This window comes from Carassius gibelio, chromosome A24 (assembly GCF_023724105.1).
Source record: "Carassius gibelio isolate Cgi1373 ecotype wild population from Czech Republic chromosome A24, carGib1.2-hapl.c, whole genome shotgun sequence".
Classification (NCBI taxonomy): domain Eukaryota; kingdom Metazoa; phylum Chordata; class Actinopteri; order Cypriniformes; family Cyprinidae; genus Carassius; species Carassius gibelio.
Window position 1 is genome coordinate 15,202,531 of NC_068394.1, and position 21,051 is coordinate 15,223,581.

The 21,051-nt window shown below is 37.7% G+C and overlaps 2 protein-coding genes across 4 annotated transcripts; one reads left to right on the forward strand and one right to left on the reverse strand.

Annotated features, from left to right (window-relative positions):
• Positions 1 to 1,240: 1,240 nt before the first annotated feature.
• On the reverse strand, positions 1,241 to 12,574 carry ralaa (v-ral simian leukemia viral oncogene homolog Aa (ras related)). The gene is made up of 5 exons (XM_052543207.1): positions 12,346 to 12,574; positions 8,128 to 8,356; positions 6,966 to 7,174; positions 6,452 to 6,626; positions 1,241 to 3,007 (listed from the first exon to the last, which is right to left on the reverse strand). The coding sequence occupies exons 2-5, from the start codon at positions 8,239 to 8,241 to the stop codon at positions 2,885 to 2,887; spliced, it is 621 nt and encodes a 206-aa protein (XP_052399167.1). The 5' UTR covers positions 8,242 to 8,356; positions 12,346 to 12,574; the 3' UTR covers positions 1,241 to 2,884.
• Positions 12,575 to 12,693: 119 nt separating this feature from the next.
• Positions 12,694 to 19,249, forward strand: zgc:111976 (uncharacterized protein LOC553663 homolog). 3 transcript variants are annotated; one of them, XM_052543204.1, is made up of 17 exons: positions 12,694 to 12,893; positions 13,268 to 13,373; positions 14,385 to 14,460; positions 14,556 to 14,610; positions 15,372 to 15,504; positions 15,579 to 15,607; positions 15,694 to 15,765; positions 15,847 to 15,921; positions 16,007 to 16,083; positions 16,162 to 16,224; positions 17,384 to 17,495; positions 17,611 to 17,735; positions 17,815 to 17,930; positions 18,153 to 18,351; positions 18,439 to 18,540; positions 18,646 to 18,748; positions 18,854 to 19,249. In XM_052543204.1, the coding sequence occupies exons 1-17, from the start codon at positions 12,847 to 12,849 to the stop codon at positions 19,146 to 19,148; spliced, it is 1,785 nt and encodes a 594-aa protein (XP_052399164.1). In that variant the 5' UTR covers positions 12,694 to 12,846; the 3' UTR covers positions 19,149 to 19,249. The 3 variants fall into 3 exon arrangements, with proteins under 3 accessions (XP_052399164.1, XP_052399165.1, XP_052399166.1); XM_052543205.1 differs by having other exon boundaries at positions 12,694 to 12,868; positions 13,270 to 13,373; XM_052543206.1 differs by having other exon boundaries at positions 18,651 to 18,748; positions 18,854 to 19,080.
• The last annotated feature ends 1,802 nt before the right edge of the window (positions 19,250 to 21,051 follow it).

The window sequence follows — 21,051 nt, forward strand, 5'->3', positions numbered from 1 at the left end:
ACAGTGATACACATGTACAGTGATACACAGTGATACACATGTACAGTGATACACATGTACAGTGATACACAGTGATACACATGTACAGTGATACACAGTGATACAGTAATACACATGTACAGTGATACAGTGATACACGTGTACAGTGATACACAATGATACACATGTACAGTGATACACAGTGATACACATGTACAGTGATACACAATGATACACATGTACAGTGATATACAGTGATACACATGTACAGTGATACACAGTGATACACATGTACAGTGATACACAGTGATGCACATGTACAGTGATACACAGTGATACACATGTACAGTGATACACAGTGATGCACATGTACAGTGATACACAGTGATGCACATGTACAGTGATACACAGTGATACACATGTACAGTGATACACAGTGATACACGTGTAAAGTGATACACAGTGACACACAGTGATATACTCGCATACATGATGCAGCACTGGCCTTTGCTGTGACATCCTTCAGTCATATTAACCAGAACCAGAAGCTGGTTCCCCATCACAGTTAGTAATTTTTGTTTCACGTTCATGCTGTAGATGTGATCATCATTGTGCTGTGACAAATGAAAGAACTGATAATGTCATGCTGAATCTACCATCATTGTTTTGGAAATGTTGCAATTAAAATGTTCTTTCTTTTTTAGTTACTAGAAGAACTTTGAAAGTAATTGCTAAAACACGCTTTCACTTCCATTTCACGAGAACAGCTGCTTATGATGAACTAGATATCTGACATATATAATCATTTACTTTCTAGAATACAATACTACAGAAGCTTGTTTAAGCCACATCAAAAGTAATATTAAAAATAATAACAATGGTAATTTGAATGTTTTTTTTTTTTCATATTTGAAAGCTATAAATGAGGAATTTCGAGAAATAATTTAGATAAATTCATAATTCTGACGTATTTTGCCCTCACATTTTCTCCACCTCAGAAATAATTATAAAATTATACGTTTATATCTCTCACTTCAGTTTTTCTCAGATTTGGGAGATATAAACTTTTTTTATATAATTATTTCTGAGGTGGAGAAATTGTGAGAAAATTATGATGTTTTAAGTTAAAACAAGTTTATGTTTTATTTGGAAATATGTGTGTGTGTGTCAGAAATAGGCATACCTACAATTCAAAGGTATAATGTGAATAAAAGTTAGTACTGAATATAAATAACATTCCTGTGAATAAAGCACATTTAAATTAGAAAAAAAATGTTTATTTGAAGCTTTCACATCAACAATACATATATAAAAAAGCAGAATGAAAAAAAAAAATTCACTTGATCGATAGGCTATACATTAAAATGACAAAGCATTTCTCTGGTTAAGACTTGAACTGTAGAGCAGGAGCGCAAAAGCCATCCAAATCCATGTTTTGGATTTTCACATCACATATGAAAAGCATCAGATTGTCATCGTACTCATTGTGTCTTCTTTCAATAGCAAGGATGCACATCCCATTATTAAACATGCTGCGACGTCCACCGAGAGCCTCGGTCTTGTTCTTCTAGCTCCCTCTGATTCTGAAATGGCCAAACACTAAACAGTATGCATCTCAGTGAGCATGGGTGAGTGTCACATTCATGATGGACATCAAGGCATCAGGAAGTCCAGAGACCAGAGGAACTTCCCCTTCGCCCACTGCTTCTGACAAGATGCTTGTGATTAAAGAACTAACAAACCTGTAACTAGTTACTGGAGTAACACAGATCTCATCGCTTCTTAGTGTACTGAACTTTCTACAATTACTAATTGCTTAGCCACAGACCAACACTTTTTTTTATAACAATAAAGCTTGTCCTTTTTTTTTTTTTTTTGCTCTAATATTTTCAATAAGTCAATAAAGAATTATGTAAATTAAGTAGATGAAGTCATCCAGCATTATAGTAATAACACTCACACGCTCATTTTAGCTTTAAGAGACACTGCTAAAGAAGACTTTTTTTACACTGGTATTAACATCCTTTTTAGGCGATCCAAACATTAATTTTTAGTAAGATTTAGGATTTTTTTTTTTTTTTTTTTTAAGAAATGAATACTTTTGTTCATCAAGGATGCAGTAAAGTGATCAAAAGTAACAATAAAGACCTTTATAATGTTACAAAAGATTTTTACTTTTGAACTTTCCATTCATCTGTTGAACCTGAAAAATAAAATGTATCACAGTTTCCACAAATATATTGTACTGTTTTCAACATTGATAATAATCAGAAATGTTTCTTGAGCAGTAAATCATCATATTATTCTGATTTCTGAAGATCATGTGACACTGAAAACTGGAGGAATGATGCTGAAAATACAGCGGAGCATCACAGAAATACATTACACTTTAACACAGATTCACACAGAAAACAGTTATTTTAAATGGCAATAATAATTAACTGTTTATACTGTATTTTTGATCAAATATTGCAGCCTCGATGAGCAGAAGAATCTGACAAAACAGCTGTATTTTGTGTTGTCTATTTGAGATCAGATCACTTAAGACTGATGTTAAATCCAGACAGAAACCTGGCCATTAAAACAAACAAAAGAGAACAGAATTCATTAAACAAACCTGACACATAATCAAATCAAAAAGCTCTCATATTTCTTGCACAGGAAGTTTTCATACACAAGTCCACACAGACCAACAGCGTCCTGTGCTTTTGAACATTATTGATTCGACATTAAGAGATTCCAGTTGGACTCTACAGCATTGATCTATGAAATCAACTGTATCAGACCGTCCTTCATCTAATCTGACACACTAACACCAGGAAACATCGCAGGCGAGGATTAGTTCGCAAAAATATTGAACATACAGGTACATAAGCAGAAGGAGAAGAGTAAATGATCGCAGACACTATAAAATGCAGCATCTTTCACGGATTCGTTTGGCCAGACTTTTTCCCTTCTTCTTTCCGTTCTTTTCCTTGCTGTCCTCCATCTTCCTAGCACGAATTTCCCTCATGAGGTCAAAGAAAACCTGCAATCAAGACAGTATACAGGTGCTGGTCATATAATTAGAATATCATCAAAAAGTTGATTTCACTAATTCCATTCAAAAAGTGAAACTTGTATATTATATACATTCATTGCACACAGACTGATATATTTCAAATGTTTATTTTTTTTAATTTGATGATTATAACTGACAACTATGGAAAATCCCAAATTCAGTATATCAGAAAATTAGAATATTGTGAAAAGGTTCAATATTGAAGACACCTGGTGCTACACTCTAATCAGCTAATTAACTCAAAACACCTGCAAAGCCTTTAAATGGTCTCTCAATCTAGTTCTGTAGGCTACACAATCATGGGGAAGACTGATGACCTGACAGTTGTCCAAAAGATGACCATTGACACCTTGCACAAGGAGGACAAGACACAAAAGTTCATTGCAAAAGAGGCTGGCTGTTCACAGAGCTCTGTGTCCAAGCACATTAATAGAGAGGAGAAGGGAAGGAAAAAGTGTACAAGCAATAGGGATAACCAGACCCTGGAGAGGATTGTGAAACAAAACCAATTCAGAAATGTGGGGGAGATTCACAAAGAGTGGACTGCAGCTGGAGCCAGTGCTTCAAGAACCACTACACACAGACGTATGCAAGACATGGGTTTCAGCTTCACATTCCTTGTGTCAAGACACTCTTGAACAACAGACAGCGTCAGAAGAGTCTCGCTCCAAAAAGGACTGGACTGCTGCTGAGTGGTGCACAGTTATGTTCTCTGATGAAAGTACATTTTGCATTTCCTTTGGATATCAGGGTCCCAGAGTCTGGAGGAAGAGAGGAGAGGCACACAATCCTCGTTGCTTGAGTCCAGTGTAAAGTTTCCACAGTCAGTGATGGTTTGGGGTGCCATGTCATCTGCTGGGGTTGGTCCACTGTGTTTTCTGAGGTCAAAGGTCAACGCAGCCGTATACCAGGAAGTTTTAGAGCACTTCATGCTTCCTGCTGCTGACCAACTTTATGGAGATGCAGATTTACTTTTCCAACAGGACTTGCACACAGTGTCAAAGCTACCAGAACCTGGTTTAAGGACCATGGTATCCCTGTTCTTAATTGGCCAGCAAACTCGCCTGACCTTAACCCCATAGAAAATCTATGGGATGTTGTGAAGAGGAAGATGTGATATGCCAGACTCAAGAATGCAGAAGAGCTTTTCGTTCAGAAAAGGAGCCCCGACTAAGTATTGAGTGCTGTACATGCTCATACTTTTCAGTTGGCCAAGATTTCTAAAAAATACTTTCTTTGTATTGGTCTTAAGTAATATTCTAATTTTCTGAGATACTGAATTTGGGATTTCCCTTAGTTGTCAGTTATAATCATCAAAATTAAAAGAAATAAACATTTGAAATATATCAGTCTGTGTGTAATGGATAAAGTATACAAGTTGAACCTTTTGAACGGAATTAGTGAAATAAATTAACTTTTTGATGATATTCTAATTATATGACCAGCACCTGTACCTTCGAAAATGTATCACTTTAAATAAATTCCAAATTGCATACATTATCAATTAAAAAAAAATGAATTTGAAGTCAATATGGAACACTCTTTACAACCCATTTTACATCTAGGTGAAATAATATTTAGCGAGAGTAAGATGGATTTTTGTCGATGACACTTGGTACTTCTCGGTAGTACTATCCAGTGGCTAATGCTCCCAATCAATTTACTGACAGTTCCCCACTGGGTTTATATTTATGTATATTTCCATCTGTGTTGAGTTCTTTAATAATTGCACTGTCCATGGAGCGGACCTGACTCACATTTCACTGCTGGTTATATATGATCTATATAATCGTGTATGTGACGAATTAAATTCTTGAATCTTGAATCTAAGAAGGCAATATCAAGGAACGAGCAAGTAGATAAAGCTTCTCTTTCTTAGACAGTTGCTGTCCTTTCGTCTGAGATAAAATGCCTTCTTCACCTGGAGCTATTACACAGGCAGATAAAGGGGGTTCTATGAGAATGGATGACGAACCTTTCAGTTCCTCTTCTCCATCTTGCACTGACTTTGATGTGCTCTCTATAAGTGCATCTGACTCACTTTTTCAGGATAATTTCAATGGAGTGAATGTTACTGTGCAATATTCCCCTCAGGAGAATACTGTTTTGTCAGCTGCAGGGGGTTCTAGCGGTGATTCAATTCACTCAGGACTAAAAACTTTAAAAAGAATTGTAAAAGGATTGTAAAAAGACACTACGAGACCTCCCAATTCTTTCTGGTTTCTGTTCCTGGTTAAAATTTGCACCCAAATAGCTTTCTAGGCACTGGGCCAGTGGTCTAACATTTTTCAAGTCTACACCTGCAGTAATGGAGGCAGATGTCAGTAGATCCACGGGTTTGGACTACAATGAGAAGGGGGTATACTTAGTAGTTTTTGACGCCAGCCCCAAACATTTTCAAGGATTGTCCCTACAGTAATAGGGGATCCAGTTCGTTCAGAAGCTCTCTCTCAAGAACATTGTTCACTGCAAGAGAAGGGAACCATAGAAAGCGTTCAAAGGATGGCTTTTATTCAACTTTCTTCCTCATTTCAAAGAAGGATGACGGTTTCCGTCCAGTTCTAGACTTGAGACATCCAAACGTGTTCCTGAAAGCTCTTCCCTTTCGGATGCTACATGCAGCTGATGTTCTTTGGTCAGTAAACCAGGAATATTGGTTCACAAGCATCGATTCGAAAGATGCTTACTTTCATGTTCTGATTGCTCCTCACCACAGGAAATGTCTTCGATTCAGCTTCAAGAACCAGACCTACCAATCCAGGGTCCTACCTTTCGGCCGGTCTTTGGACCCTCGAGTTTTGACAAAGTTCATGACTGCAGCTCTACGTCTGCTTATGTTTTAGAGCTAGCTTTAAAATATTGTCTGTTAATTAGTAATGTATGCGTTGGTTGCCGGATGATTCTGGTGTTGTGGTCGGATGCTTTCTCTCCTGATTCAGACCAGACCACTTTTACACCAGAGGAAACGTTATTATGGATTATGGACTCATGTTTTAGTTAGAAACGTCTTAATGCTGGATTTGTTTCAGCTTTTATCTTCTCCAGATGTTAACTGATGGACTGGAGTGCTGTGATTATTGTGATGTGTTGTTCTCACTCTGACGGCACCCATTCACTGCAGAACATCCATTAATGAGCTACATTTCTCCAAATCTAATGAAGAAACACACTCATCCTAATCTCGGATGACCTAAAGATAAGGACATTTCCAGCAACATTTAATTTTTGGGTCAACTATTCCTTTAATAATAAATAGTTTTAAATGTATAGTAATTCTAGCCTGAAAAATATGTTAAGAATACATCAGTAATACCACTTGTGAGTGTACAGGATGTAGTTCAGTAAGTGCCTCCCCTATACACTAGTAAACTATACATTTCAGGTTTACCAATCTGGTTTTGTAGTACTGACCTTGTCTACATTGGCTCTGGTTTTAGCAGACGTCTCCACGTAGCACACGCCCCACTGATCCGCTCTGGCTTTGGCCTCGTCGGCGTTCACCTGTCTCCTGTCCTCCAGATCCGACTTATTTCCCACCAACAGGAAGGGGACGTTCTCATCTTCCTTCACCCGCAGAATCTGCTCTCTGAGCGAGAGAGTACCATTAAGTGTTTATGTAGCACCTACAACTCAATATTTACCCAAAAGCAATGAAACAAATAATAATGCCTTTGCAAAAATAACGATTTTGGGGATTAAACGTTTTTGCTATTAAACATCGAATTAAAGAACCATTACAAAAAAATAGATTAAATGGTAGACTAGTCACTCGATGTACCACTACCATAATCGACCACTGTGGCCCAACCCTAATTCAATCAGACAAAAAAGATCTGGCCATAAACATGATCATCAATTAAAGAGCAACAGTTTAAAGTCTAAAATCAATGCAGCTGTTTTAAATAAGCTTAGATGTGTAAATCACCTGAAATCAGCAGTCGCTGCAAAAGACTCTAATTCGGTGATGGAGAAGACGCAGAGGAAGCCCTCGCCGCTGCGGAAGTAGTTATCTCTGATCGCTGCATAGTCCTCCTGACCGGCGGTGTCCAGAATATCTATCTGCACCTCCTCGCCGTCCAGAACCACCTTCTTCCTGTAGCTGTCCGCTTTCGTGGGCTCGTAGTCCTCCACAAACTGAGGGACAGAAGATGTGTCGAGTGTTTATAAGTTTTATTACGTAAAGTAACATTTTTAAAGTTGTTTTAGTTATACTTAATACTGTTCTCAAACTAACTGAGGACATGCAAACTGAGTTGTTAGAAGTCTAGCTGCTAGGGGTGGGAATCACCAGAGGCCTCACGATACGATATTATCACGATACAATATTATTGAAATATATTGCGATATTCTGTGATTTATTGAGATATTACATTGCAACTTGAAGTTGTACAAAAAAGTTGTTCAGCCCTTTCAGAAATTGTGGCATTTGAAAGTAAATTACTGTTAGATATAAATTAAATTAAATAAAACGTTGTCTTTATATCTAGGGATGCACCGAAATGAAAATTCTGGGCCGAAGCGGAAACTTAAAATTATGGATGCACTTGGCTATGGCAATGCTTTGTAATTATTATTTATTATGTTATTAAATAATATAATTTTGTGAGACTTTTTAAATTTAACTAAATTTTAAATGACACTGAATAAATAATAATAATTAAAAAAAACAATAACCACACTTTTACTGAAAGTAACAATAAAACTGGACAGAATTTATATTAATATTGGTAACACTTTGCAATAAGGTTGATTAGTTAACATTTAGTTAACATCTTTAGTTAAACTAAGAATCTATTAATCTTAGTTCATGTTAATTTCACCATTTACTAATTCATTATTAAAATCAACAGTTGTGCTTGTTAACAGTTAATGCACTGAACAATGAACAACTGTATTTTCATTAACTAACATTAAGGATTAATAAATACTGTAATGAATGTATTGTTCGTTCATGTTAAACTGCTAGCATTTTACACAATAACACAAAGGTGATTCATAAAATTATTACATGAACACCGGACATTTCTTCATTTTGATGATTTCTGTGGGGTAGAATCATTGTAGTCATGTGTGAAAGGCATCCTCACCTCATCATACATGAACTGCAAAGTTAAAGCGGACTTCCCCACTCCGCCGCTCCCGACCATGATCACCTTGTGCAGAGCCAGCGAGTTCTGCCCTTTGGGCTTGGCTGTTGCCATGGTAACGGATGCTAAGGGGCGGGACTGTGAGGCTTGTGGGTCGGGGTCAAGGAGGCTGTGAAGATGCTGAAGGTCACTGAAGTCAGGGGTCAGATCAGGTACCGCCCGCTTCTCCCTTGACCAGATGAAGAAAAAGGTTCAAATTTAATTCTGTAAAGTTATGACTTTTCTCCTGCCTAACCCAAGTCTTTCAGAGTCAACCGATTCAAGGCATAAACAGTGACAGATGAACTCTCTGTGCATCTCGGTCAGTGTTGTTGTTTTTAACTAACATGAAAACTATTAAATACTGATTTTGCTCATTGAAAAAAAGCAACATTTGGTGAAAAAAAAAAAAAAAAAAATAGATAAGTTGCTTTGGATACTAACCAAAACAAAATAAGGTGCTACTATTACTAAAACTGAAACATAATATAGATAAATATTATTTTTCTATAATATAAAAAATAGAAATAAAAAAAAAAAAAGACAAACGCACCAAACTAAATTACTCAAAGTTATAATTTTCAGTTTGATTTTAGTTTAAGTACTAATAACTAAAACTGAAACAATATAAAAAATAAATAAATAAAAAAAACTAAAATTTAAATGAAAATTAGAAATGTTATCTAAATAAAATAAGTTCAAGTTGAAGTACTAAATACTAAAACTGATAATAAATTGATTTTTTTTTTTTATTAAAGGGGTCAATATGATGCTTTTTAAAGATCATTATTTTGTGTATTTGGTGTAACAGAATATTGTTGACATGCTTTAATGTTCAAAAAACACATTATTTTTCAAATAATGTTCATTATTGTAGGTCCTCTATGCCCCGCCTCTCTCAAACAAAGCTCCTCCTTCTGACAAGAGCAGTCTGCTCTGATTGGCCAACTGACCCAGTGCATTGTGATTGGCCAAACACCACAAGCACTTGTCGGAAATGTAACACCCCTTTCCATAATCACAAGCTTCATCTTTCAAAATGAATGTAAAGATTAATAATGTTAATAATATCCACATTTGAACAGTAAATAGCAAACACTTAAACTAATAACACACTTCCAGCAGCTGATTCAGAAGCACCAGAGTCAGAATGACCTCCTCTCCTAGCTTCATGAAACGGTTGTCCATAAAATGCGTTGCTGTTCTGTTGTAAGTAATCTTAAAGATTTCCAAATGCTTCTACTTTCAGAAGAACAAATAAAGTGATTTTTCTTTCTCTTAGATACACACAGCATCTCCCTGACATCACTGCTTCAACACTAACTGTGTTACTGAAACCACACCTTCTTTCTATGCGTCAACATTTTGGCGGCATTATGTAAATATTTCCACATAGTGATGTAGACATGTTTTGGGCGTGTTTAACCGAGGTATTTAGGAGGGTGTGGCAGAGTCTTAACTTTCATAAAGAATTAGAGGTCTGCAAGCCCGTCGGGTCCCGCCACGCTGAGTCCATTCAGGACAGGGCCAATTTTTTTTTATTTTTTTTACAGATCGAGCTCGGCTCATTTAGCTTCTTTCATTTTATTGTGCCCATATACGCACATAGTCTACTGTAGGAAATACTGTTATAATCAGGGGTGCACATAAGTGGTCCGCAAGTCCGCATGCGCGACCAAAATAAAAAGTGCGTTATATAAATATGTTCTGACAACGCATTTGCGTACCGACATGGTTGACAGCTGTTACCATTTTAGATCACAAACTGCACTATATACGTTTTATTTTCAACCTGAAAGCATAAATCTAGTCTATCTAAATGCGTTTTCAAAGCACAATGCAAAACTGCGACATTCATCCACTGACGCTCTTTAATCAGCAGCACTTTCAAATCCAGAAGCGCGTAAACTTACTTGCCGGCAACCCGCCAAAATAAAAGCCTGCTGATTTTAAGTTTGAATATGATGAAAAAGCTTTTAATTTATTTATTTTTAGACGCTTTTATCCAAAGCTACTTAAAACTAGGGAATACATAAAGCGATTCTTCTTAAAGAGGCAAACAAAAGAAAGTAGTAGTAAATATTAGCATTTATTTTTAAGTTTACTATAAAATAAATGTATTAGTATTTAATACTAGTACTGCATTTTATTTTTTATAATATTAATCACACACTATTATTTAGTTTATTTACTATAATTTTATTTAAAAAAAAAAAACTAAATAAAGTGCTATAATATTATAACTATTATTAATAAATTTTTCATTGTTATATTTAATGGGTCACGCAATATGCAGTGCGAGGACTAAACCAAATCTCCAGGTTCTCAAATGAGAACCAGGCTGAAAAAATTATGTGCACGCCTGTTTATAATGATTATAGGCTCTTATAAATATTATACATCGCCTACGCAATACACAACGAATATACGCGTTAGCATGTGCATTAGCATACAGGTGACAGCTAACCATGCAGAGCATCAGGTAGAATTTGGAGCGAGGGGAATTAGTAAAAGTTCCCAATGCTTCGGGAGAAGCTGCATTTTGAAAGTTTTGATTTGATTACCACGACAAACAACGAGCCAATTGGTCAAGTGCAATGCTCACTATCTCCTCATTAGACGCACCTTTAAGAAACGCATCTATACGGATTATGATTATAATAAGAGTTTTTGATATGTTTTATTTAGTTAAGTAGTCATTTAAAGTTTTCTATAGATATATTTATCATGTCTGTGAGGCATGTATTCGCTGAGTTTCGGTTAATTTTTGTGAAGCGCTCCTTTTCAAGACCAGACAAAAGAAAGTGCATCATGTTTGTTTTCTTTATTTTATAAAAGCACAACGTTTTGTTGATATTGTGAGTGAACAAAAATAAAAGTAGACCCTTTGATGAATTACTCTTACCTTATGAGGAAAAATGAAAACTATTAGATACAGTGCACATTTATCTGGGTTTAACGATTAAACATTGTTATATGCTCGAACTGTTTTAGTATATCTATAGATTTTATTTTAGGCAAGTCGTAATGATTGGAGAAGGCTAAATTGTTAAAACATATATGATCAGCTTACTGTCTGCCGCTGGCCACTTGGTCATTACTTTAACAACAAAAACTTAAATTTGTTTTAGTCTTTGCAACTTTACAGATCTTCTTTATGCGCCAAGATCTTGTAACCCTCCAAAGAGAAAGGAACAATTAAAATCTCATTATATGACCACTTTAAAAATAATATTTTAAATATAGTAATACATTATATAATAGTATATAATAATATAAACAAATAGGAGTATAAAAAATAATAATAAAAATTACAAAAACACAAAAAAATTACTAAAACTTAAATAAGTTGAAATACAAATATTATGAAAAAGAAACATTGATAATTACTGTAATATGCAATATAAATTTTGAAAAAAAGCACATAACAAAATGACTAAAACTAAAATTAAATAAATACGGAATATATAAACAATAAAAGGTCATTCAAAATATCAGTAAGTGCTATAATAGAGTATGAGTGGGGTTACAAGGGACTGACATCTAAGAAGAAAACGTCCATCAGAGCGAAACCCAGCGCTGCTCAGCTACAGAACACACTGCTTCAGTTCATCTTCAGATGCATACGCGTTGTTTTAAAGATCAAGAAGAAAAGAACTGAGGCCAATCTATAGCATTAGTGGTGAACGACTGACTCAGAAGACATCATGTGCTGTAATACGAGTATGTGTGTACATTAGTGTGTGTGTGTGTGTGTGTGCAGACGGGGAGGCCAGGGCTGGGTCTGCCGAACCCAACAACAGCTTCCACATTCACACACTCACAGTCTGTAGGCTTCAGTCCAGCACACACACAATGACGTGAGAGATATATGATATGATATGATGTCTGTGGTTTTACCTCACCTGTCATGGCTCATGTTTTATTTAGTTTTTTAGATAGGGGGGGGCAAGCAATTCAATGGTTATTTTGAATACGTATAATGATCATTTTATGCCATTCTATGGAAATCATTCAATGTCATTGTGCATATGGTATTAGCATCTGTTACTATGGTATCAGTGCTTTCTGAAAGAGTCATTTGCTCGCGCACACACACTAGTGTTCATCTATGAGCACTCAGTCTGGGTTTAACGTTATATCCTCAGTGTTCATGATCGCATATGTGCAGGATCTTACCTTTGTGTCTGCTCGCTCAGCTGAAGGTGATGCACAGACACACGGACTCCTGGAGGGAGTCTCTTCCCTGATCTCTCCCGTCACTGCAGCCTCCACATCCCGAGCGTCGTCATCAAGATCCGGGCCGAGCGCGCCTGTGTTCACCGTGTCCGCGAGTGGAGCCGGTCTCCGTGATGTGTGGTGCGGCGGCGGTCGGAGTTCATGGGCGTGTGGCGCTGCTGAGGATCCCGACGGGCGGGTCACGTGGATCCGCTTCGGTTCTCCACGCAGGGAAGCGCACAGCGGCTGTCTGCGCATGCGCACGCCAATGGATTCCCCCTCCTCCTCCTCCTCCCCGCTCATTAGAGTGACGCGGGAAACTAATTAGCAGATAGAGGAAAGTATTTTTGAAGGCTGGCCGCTCGTCGTGTTTACATACTTACAATCTCTAAATGATGTGTTATTAATCTGGAGACACATCTCTTGAGCAGCGGACTATAAAGCAGTTAAAACGTGGCTACAATGGAGGCCAAGAGCGAAGGCGGTAAAACGGAATCTCATATTCGTGCAGACAATAATAATAATAATTATAATCTTAAACCAGCTTTAGGTGCTTTGTTAGTGTAGCTAATCTAGTTTAACTGTCGCCCAGCCGTCTTGGAAGTTAACATTTCCCTGTTAATCTGTTAGAAAGTACAGTAACTATTTGTGCTACAAACCAGTCTGTTTATGATTAGCCTATGATAAGAACGTAACATAAATAATGTGCTACAATTAGATACCAGACACCGGAAGTTAAGCACATTCTTTACAAATGACCACGCCTTTAATTAGGTTTGAAGAAGTGTGTGGATACAACAATTCTCAAAACAAACAAGCGAGAAAAAAATAATAATAATAAAATAAAGTATGCAGATGTTTACAGCTGGTGTGTCTCCTCCAAAGGTCCTGTAAGTATGAAGAAGACCAAGACTTTAATGTCTGACTTGAAGTCCAAATATGCTGATAAATCTTGGAACGAGACCTTTCAGCTGGTCCGGAGATGTATGGTAAGAACATCGCCTTTCAGAAATAGTGCGTCCAAAAATGTAAATCCAGTAGTTTATTCCCTCTCGATATGTCATGTCTTTCTATTTTACACTGAACAGGAAAGGAGATATTTATCAGAGGTCAGAGCTGCTCTTTTCCGTCCGTAGTTTTCAGTCACATGACCAGCGAAGAGCGCAGGGCCCTGTACCTGTTGAACTAACTCAAGCTGACAAACCCAAACCGCTCCAATCCGGCTTTGTTGGGACCATGATGCTGATAATCAGCTTTCAGGCTTTGATCCTGAGTTTGTGGAGCACGTGCATCTGTGTGTGTGTGCCATCGGTGGCTTGAATATATTAAAAGTATATAGTGATTCATTACACACTAAATGTTAAAAAGTTTGCTTTTTAAGCCTTAAATAAATGGGTAGAAATTTAAGTTGGCATCTCAAACGTGTTGCATGCAGGTTGGCCAAAGTCTACTATTTGCTGCTTCCCGTATAAATCATCATCCAGCAGCTTTGACATTCTTCAAAATATCTCTCTTTATTTTTCACGAAAGAGAGAACATGAGGACAGACATTGTTTATGGTACTTGATTTGACAATACACATCAAGCCGTGTAGCATCAGATGTGCATGTGTGGGTAAAAGCAGGGTGATGTCACATGCAAGAGGTCAAGACTGGGTCAGTTATTGTGCGTTAGAGTCCAAACTTGGCTCTCACAAACATCAGCCGTGGATGTTTGCCATTATGTGCGCGCACAACCTTCCAAATCTAATCCAGATGTGGCGTTTAAGACTGCTGTGGATTGCTTAGATCAGTGCCAGAGTAATATGCAAACCGCAGGTCGCTCTCCAGAAAGATGATTAAATCTGAGTTTCTCTGAGCAGCTGTATGGTGCGTAATGGTGTGTGTTGGTTGGAAAGTCTCTAAAGGATATGCTAGGGGTTATATTTTTGTCTCAGAACGTCATTTCTCTGGGCTTTTGCTGTGGTGAAACAAGCAGGTGAGGAGTGTTTTTCTTAATAGGAAAAAACTAAAGGAGAGGGCAGAGTCTGTGAGCCAATCGCACAGTGTCTTCAGAAGATCAACGAGGCGCTCAATGGTGAGGATGTCTCTGAATTAAACCCTAATTCTGTTAATATAAATGTCTTTCTCTTTTTCTTATGTTTCTTGGTGGTTTGTGTGTTTTGTCTGTAGTGTGCTCCTTGACCGCAATGGTGTCCAGACTAGAGATGATTGCCAAACAAAGAGGGTTTGAACCTTTCCTTCATAAAGATATTGCACTCAGATTGCAACATACATTTTTTTTTTCAACGCATTAATATTAGATAGTCGGCAGGGAAAATATTGCTTTCTTAAAGTCGTCAGGAAATAGAAATTCCTCTATTTCCTAAATGCACATTGTTTTTGTGAACGATCCATGCATTATACATTTTTTATTTGTATTTTTTTTTAATCATCATAATTATCCAACAACTTATGGATTGAGTCCCCAATGTTTTGCTTGGGTGTAACTTTAGAGGACTTTCTTTTTTTTTTAACAACATTAAACCAAATATAACTTTATAAAAAAAAAATATTTAAACATTTTCTCCATAAAAACAAACAAACACTCCGATTTATGTCAGAATACCGAAGAAAAGATATGTTGCTTATTCCATTACATTGTAACTTTACCATATCGCTGAACAACCAATGGGAGATGTGCGGATTATTCTGGGAAACCTGTTTGAAAACAGTCATTATTTATGCAATTCTGCATGTTACCACCAGAGACAGAAATTACACCTTTACTCTACGCTGAACTGATTGTTCAAATTAAGTTTCAGTTTTTTTTTTCAGACTATGTATTGACATAGACCTCTCTGTTTGCATTCCTCACGATTTAATACTTGACTGATATTGTAAAACCCTGGATGAGTTGCATATTTAATTACAGCATGCAGTTACTTCCTTTAAACTCTTTGCAGCTGACTCTCGTCATTTCAGCTGACAGACTCCTGTTTTTTGTAGATTGGGGTCACACATGAGCCCCACAGAGACGGTGTGTTACCTGACCGCAGACCTGTTTTACATCGAGGTGGTGCTGCTGCGGGGGGGAAGAGTGGAGGATGTGAGGGTGGCCCATCACGGCGAAGCTCCGGTGGTGAGACCACGCGCTTGTAATATTGTGCTAAAGCTTCTTCGAAATGCTTAAACGTGGTTTGGTTGTGTTCGTAGTCCAGCCCATCACTCCTCCAGTTGTTGAGGTGAATCAAAATGTTCTTTATTTCAAGAGAGAAATGCATTGAAATCATTTGGAGTTTAAGTAAAAGTGTTTATCGTGTTTCCACAGGATGAAGAAATTTCAAGAGTTCTCTCTAAAGTTGGATGATCTTGCCTCTTTTTACATCATCTCGGGAGACAGGTATTGCTTTCTGGTTTCTGATCTTTAGGCAGCAATGTATACTACTTGTATATTTCTCTAATTTTGAGTGTGCTGTGGCAGTGATGTCAAGATTAAAATCTACTCCTGTCTCCGGCACTTGGAAACAGATCTCTTCAAAATATCCCATTTACCAAGGTGTGGGAAACTAGCGCTGACGCCGTACATGTTTCTCCAGATTAAAGTCTGTTGTGGTATAATGCAGTGAGCACGTCTCCTCCAGGTCTTTGAGAGAAAGTGACCTTCACGTTGACCTCATCATGAACGGCAGGATTGGAAACGTCCAGCCAGGAAAAGAGGGTACACAAGGAAAAGCTGTGTGGGATCAGCACGTTTTATGAAATATTAAACTCTTCTTCTTTCACGTCTCCATCACAGGAACCCCAATGACAGTCGAGTACTACATTAGTCCATCAGATGTTCTCAGCAGGTCAAGTACAGGTATTAAAACAGGAACTCCGCACATAACTTCTAATCCAGTGTTCTTTAGTATCTATATATTATTATTGAGTTTCTGAATTGGCTTTTTAAGGTTTCTTTAACATTGTTTTATATATATTTTTTCAGGTTTCATTGTAGATTAAGTACATTTTTGTACTTTTTTAATTTATTAGTTTTAAGGTTTATTTATTCTCTCTTCGTCAGTTTTAGAAATGTTAGTAACCATTTAATTTTTGATCGTTGCCAAGGCAGCATTTCTATTATTTATATATATATATATATATATATATATATATATATATATATATATATATATATATATATATATATATATACACACACACACACACACACATACATTTAGCAGATGCTTTTATCCAAAAAAAAATGAAGACAGTGGAAGCAATCCAAAACAACAAAAGAGCAATGATATATAAGAGCTATAACAAGTCTCAGTTAGGTTAATATGGTACACATAACAAGGTCTTTTAAATAATATAATAAATAAAAAGAGAACAGATAGAATAGAAAAAGAATAGAGCAAGCTAGTGTTGGAGGACTTTTTTTTTTAATAATTGTATAATAAATTAAATGAAAATAGAATACAAAAGATTAGAAAGGTAGTTTTTTTTTTTTTCTTTTTTTTTTTTTAGGAATAGAATTAGAATAGTGGGTGTTAAAGTTAGAGGGTCAACTAAAGATGGAAGAAATGGTCTTTAAGCCGATTCTTGAAGATGGCTAAGGACTCAGCTGCTCGGATTGAGTTTAATTTAATTAAAATTGAATTAAAAGTGACTTTTGGGATGGCACAATCAAGCGACGTTCACTTACAGAATGCAAGCTTCTAGAGGCACGCAAGTGTGAAGTAACGAATTTAGGTAAAGGGGTGCAGAGAGAGTGGTAGATTTGTAGGCAAACATCAACGCCTTGAATATTATTTTTTGAATTTTTAATCGGTTGAGATTTTAATAATTGAGTTTTCATTATTAGTGTTAATATAATTTTTTAGTAATTTCAGTTTTATTTAATTTTAGTACATCAAGTTAAACTAAATCAAAATTATAATTTTTTTTTTTTAAATGTAATATAATTTATTTATTTAATTATATTTTTTTTGGCATTTCTTTAGAATGTTTATGTGGGGTGTTGTTGTGTGTAGGTGAGGTCAGTGTTGGGCAGGTTGCTCTGGTAACAGCAGGAAGCAGCAGCGCCTCTCACAGGCTGCAGAGGGAATCCCTCATCTCTTCTCCACCTCAGGTCGACTCTTTCGGGTGAGTAGTCTGATCATCTCCTAACGCCTGCGGATCTGTGCCACTGACTCACTCACTGTGCCCTGAACAATTATTTTATCAGTCAAGATCAAGTCTTTATTTGTGTGTGCTCTAGGTTTCCAGTGTTTCAGCCGCTCACTGAATCCTGCTCCGAATCACTCCCAGCCACCTTTCTTCTCAAACTACAGCCACCGCTGCCCATGCTTATTCCCTTCATTGACAAAATGGGCAAAATCACAGGTGCACCATACATTGAGACGCTTCTCTGAGACCACATCATGTACCAATGACAAGTAACCGGTCTCCAAACCTCTCTCAGATGGAGTTATAGCTGAGAAACCCCAGCAGGTGGAGCCTCTACCTCATCTTCTGATGAAGACCAGCGCAACACTGAACGCCAAGATCTCCTGGACACACGGGGCTCAGTTTACTGTGGTCTGTTTGTAACCCAAGCCTCTATACACTTCACACACACAACCACGTCTGCCATGATAATCACATACACACTGCACAGACAGATTACAGGATACTGGCTGCTCTACAATACTTGCATTGAATTGTACTTGTCTGTCTCTGCTGCTAGACGATGTTTGTTTTGGGACGTCAGAAGCAGACATTCACTTATTTAACTCTGTTACCGTCTTTAATGTCGTACAGCCATTACCTGACTCCGAGTACCACAGTTATGTGTTCCCTGGGGCCGTTTGGGGCCGAGAGTCCTGGAAAGGAGCCTTAGTTCACACCGTCCCCTTCACACACCCCGGCCACGTCCCTGCTTTACTGGATCTCCTTCGCCATCAGTCGGCCATCAACGTCCTGCTGGCGAGCTGCTTCAGTGACCACAGCCAGCTCACAGGTCATTAATCTCGTTCTCCTGGCCTCCTCACGCTCATTCGTCATTACTTAAGAGAGTTGTTGCCTTGTCTCTACTCTTAAACCGTAGACGCTGGCTTACTGTGTGACCTGAGATGTGAGGTCCTTCCAGAATCAGACCACTGCCTTTCTGTCACATTCAGCCTTGATGATCACATCCACCTGGCTGTTCGTAAGCACCGTTACACACTACCTTAACTATCAGATTCACTGTACTATGTATTCAGTGTTAAACCCATTCATTGCATGCTATCTGAAATGTTTCTCTCTGTGATAGTTCAGGTGACGGTGGTGGACTCTCATCAGATGAGCTGCAGACTTCTGATGCCTGATTTTGTGGATCATAAATTGGACGACTACATATCCAGAGTCCTTATGCGGTGAGTGCAACATTTTGCATCTCTATTGCACATGCTCACTAATAATGAGGCCATTTTTCTCCGTCCTTGAATCATCACTCACCTTTTGTCTTGTGTGTGTTCCAGATGCATGTCCATCCCCATCACGATGAGGGCCATCCGCAGGAAGGTGGCCGGCCGCACGACTCGTCCCGAACCTGCAGCTGACCCAGAGTCCTCCGCTGCGATGGAGAGTGATGTCATCAGTGGCGTGTCCCATGATGCCGCTGAGGACGAGAGCGAGGCGTCTCCTGCTGGCTCCTGTGTTATGTCTGTCTCTGATCATGTCAATACAGATGCTGTTGCTGACCGTTCCCCCTGTGCTTCTCTGGGTGTGTATTCACACTGGGTGACCAGTGGACTTCCTGCAGAGCTTCTGTAGCACGGGGAGGTTTTATGACAGAAGATTTAAAAAGTATTCCTACGCTATTTTAGACAAATCATTAAAAAAAAAAACTTTAATAAAGGTGCGTTATATTCAAAGCTTATTGAAAGCTGTTTAATCTCATGAGCAGGTCTGACTTCAAGAAGTTATCAAGAAATCATAGCTGTTCCTGGTTCTATTGTGCACAGTTCATCAGTGTGCATTTATAAAAAAAATACGAGTCTTAGACAAACTGCTGCATTTTATATGCATTTATGTCATGCATGGATTGTTCCTGACGGCGCTGCAGAATCTAGCTAGCGTTTGTGTCCAGGACACTCTTAGCATTTCTGCCAGGGTCTGAAATTAACACTCCACCTAATGCATAAAAATCAGCTTTGGCGAGTATTAAACTGTGCGACTTGCCAGCTGGTGCAATTTATTGAATTGCGTTTTGGAAAATGCAACAAGTGCCAACCATCTTCCCAAATATGAAGTGAGAATCATTTATAAATCTGTGCTCGACAAAAGAGTTGCTTCAGAGTCTCCCTATGATTTCCCATCTGTGAACTCATATCGGTGATATTCATAAGGAAAGTCTGCTTGTACTTTGTGGCCTGGGAATTTTATTTCCACTTTAATGTTTAAGCCACACTTAAAAATTAATTTAAAAAACTGTAAAAGCAACCAAGTGGCATTTTTAATTTTAAAAGGCCCATGCATACATGTAGCTTCAAGGAACATTTTCCATATGATGATGTGAAGCACATGCAGAGCAACCGAGTGCAGTTAATACAGGCACACTACTAAAGTCAGATCTCACATCTGGACCTTTTTTTCTTCTTTATTAATGTCAGAGACAGATTCACATCAGACGTGCTCACAGAAGACGATAGAAGGTTAAAAAAAGTAGTGTAGTTCTGTTAAAAGCATTGCATACAGTAACTCGTTTTGATAATTGAATTGATGACTGAGACATCCTGACATCAGGAGGAGAGTTTATGGCTGTTAGTTAAAGTTTCAGCAATAAAAACAAACACATTACTACTAATGCTACCTTTGGAGACTCTGGAGCTTGAAATTGACCTGTTCCTGGACAAATGCCTCCTCAAAATGACTTTTTATTTATTTTTTACTTTAGTGATTTGCACCCCATCCTATCTGACCTTTACATTTCTCTCCAAATCTCAGGTTTCACAGCCATTTGAACCACAGCTGGCTTAGGTTTTCTTCTTGTTGTTTTGCTATCACATCTGCACGTGTGTGTGTGTGTGTGTGTGTGTGTGTGTGTGTGTGTCTCAGAGACAGGAAGTAGATAGCCTTCTTGGTTTGTGGAGCGTTTGGCTCTAAAGTCTTTCTCTGGCTTGGCATTTGACCTCAGTCCAAACGGCCAACAGACTGCTGATTACCAAACAGACCAGTCAAAAGTAGACGCTAAAAGTTTTCTCCAGCTCTGTTCCAAGAAAAATAACTTTTGTGCAACCCTGGCATGTTTTCGGTGTTTGATAGATGGATAATAAATTAATACATAATTAACAACAGCCACTGCTATTTAGAAAGATCTCTATAAAAGTGTGTGGTCTGAGCATGAAGTTGCAAGATCTTCGGCAGGAGTTTGTTCATCTTTGTCATAATAGGAATTTGATAAAGAGAGAGATTGATGTCTAAAACAATATATGTCCATCAGCACAAAAACACAATGTCAGCACAAGCAAACAATATTGTCTCCACAACATGAAGGTCACAGGCATTTACCAATCAATAGGAGTTTTGTGGAAGTTTTGAGGCTTTAAAAGATATTAAATTTGTGCAACAGGTCTTAAACTCATGGCATTAATTTTTGCATGCACTGCAAAAAAATTTTTTTTTTAATCCTCTGTATTATTTTCCAATGAAATTACAGCAAACAAAAAAATTTGTT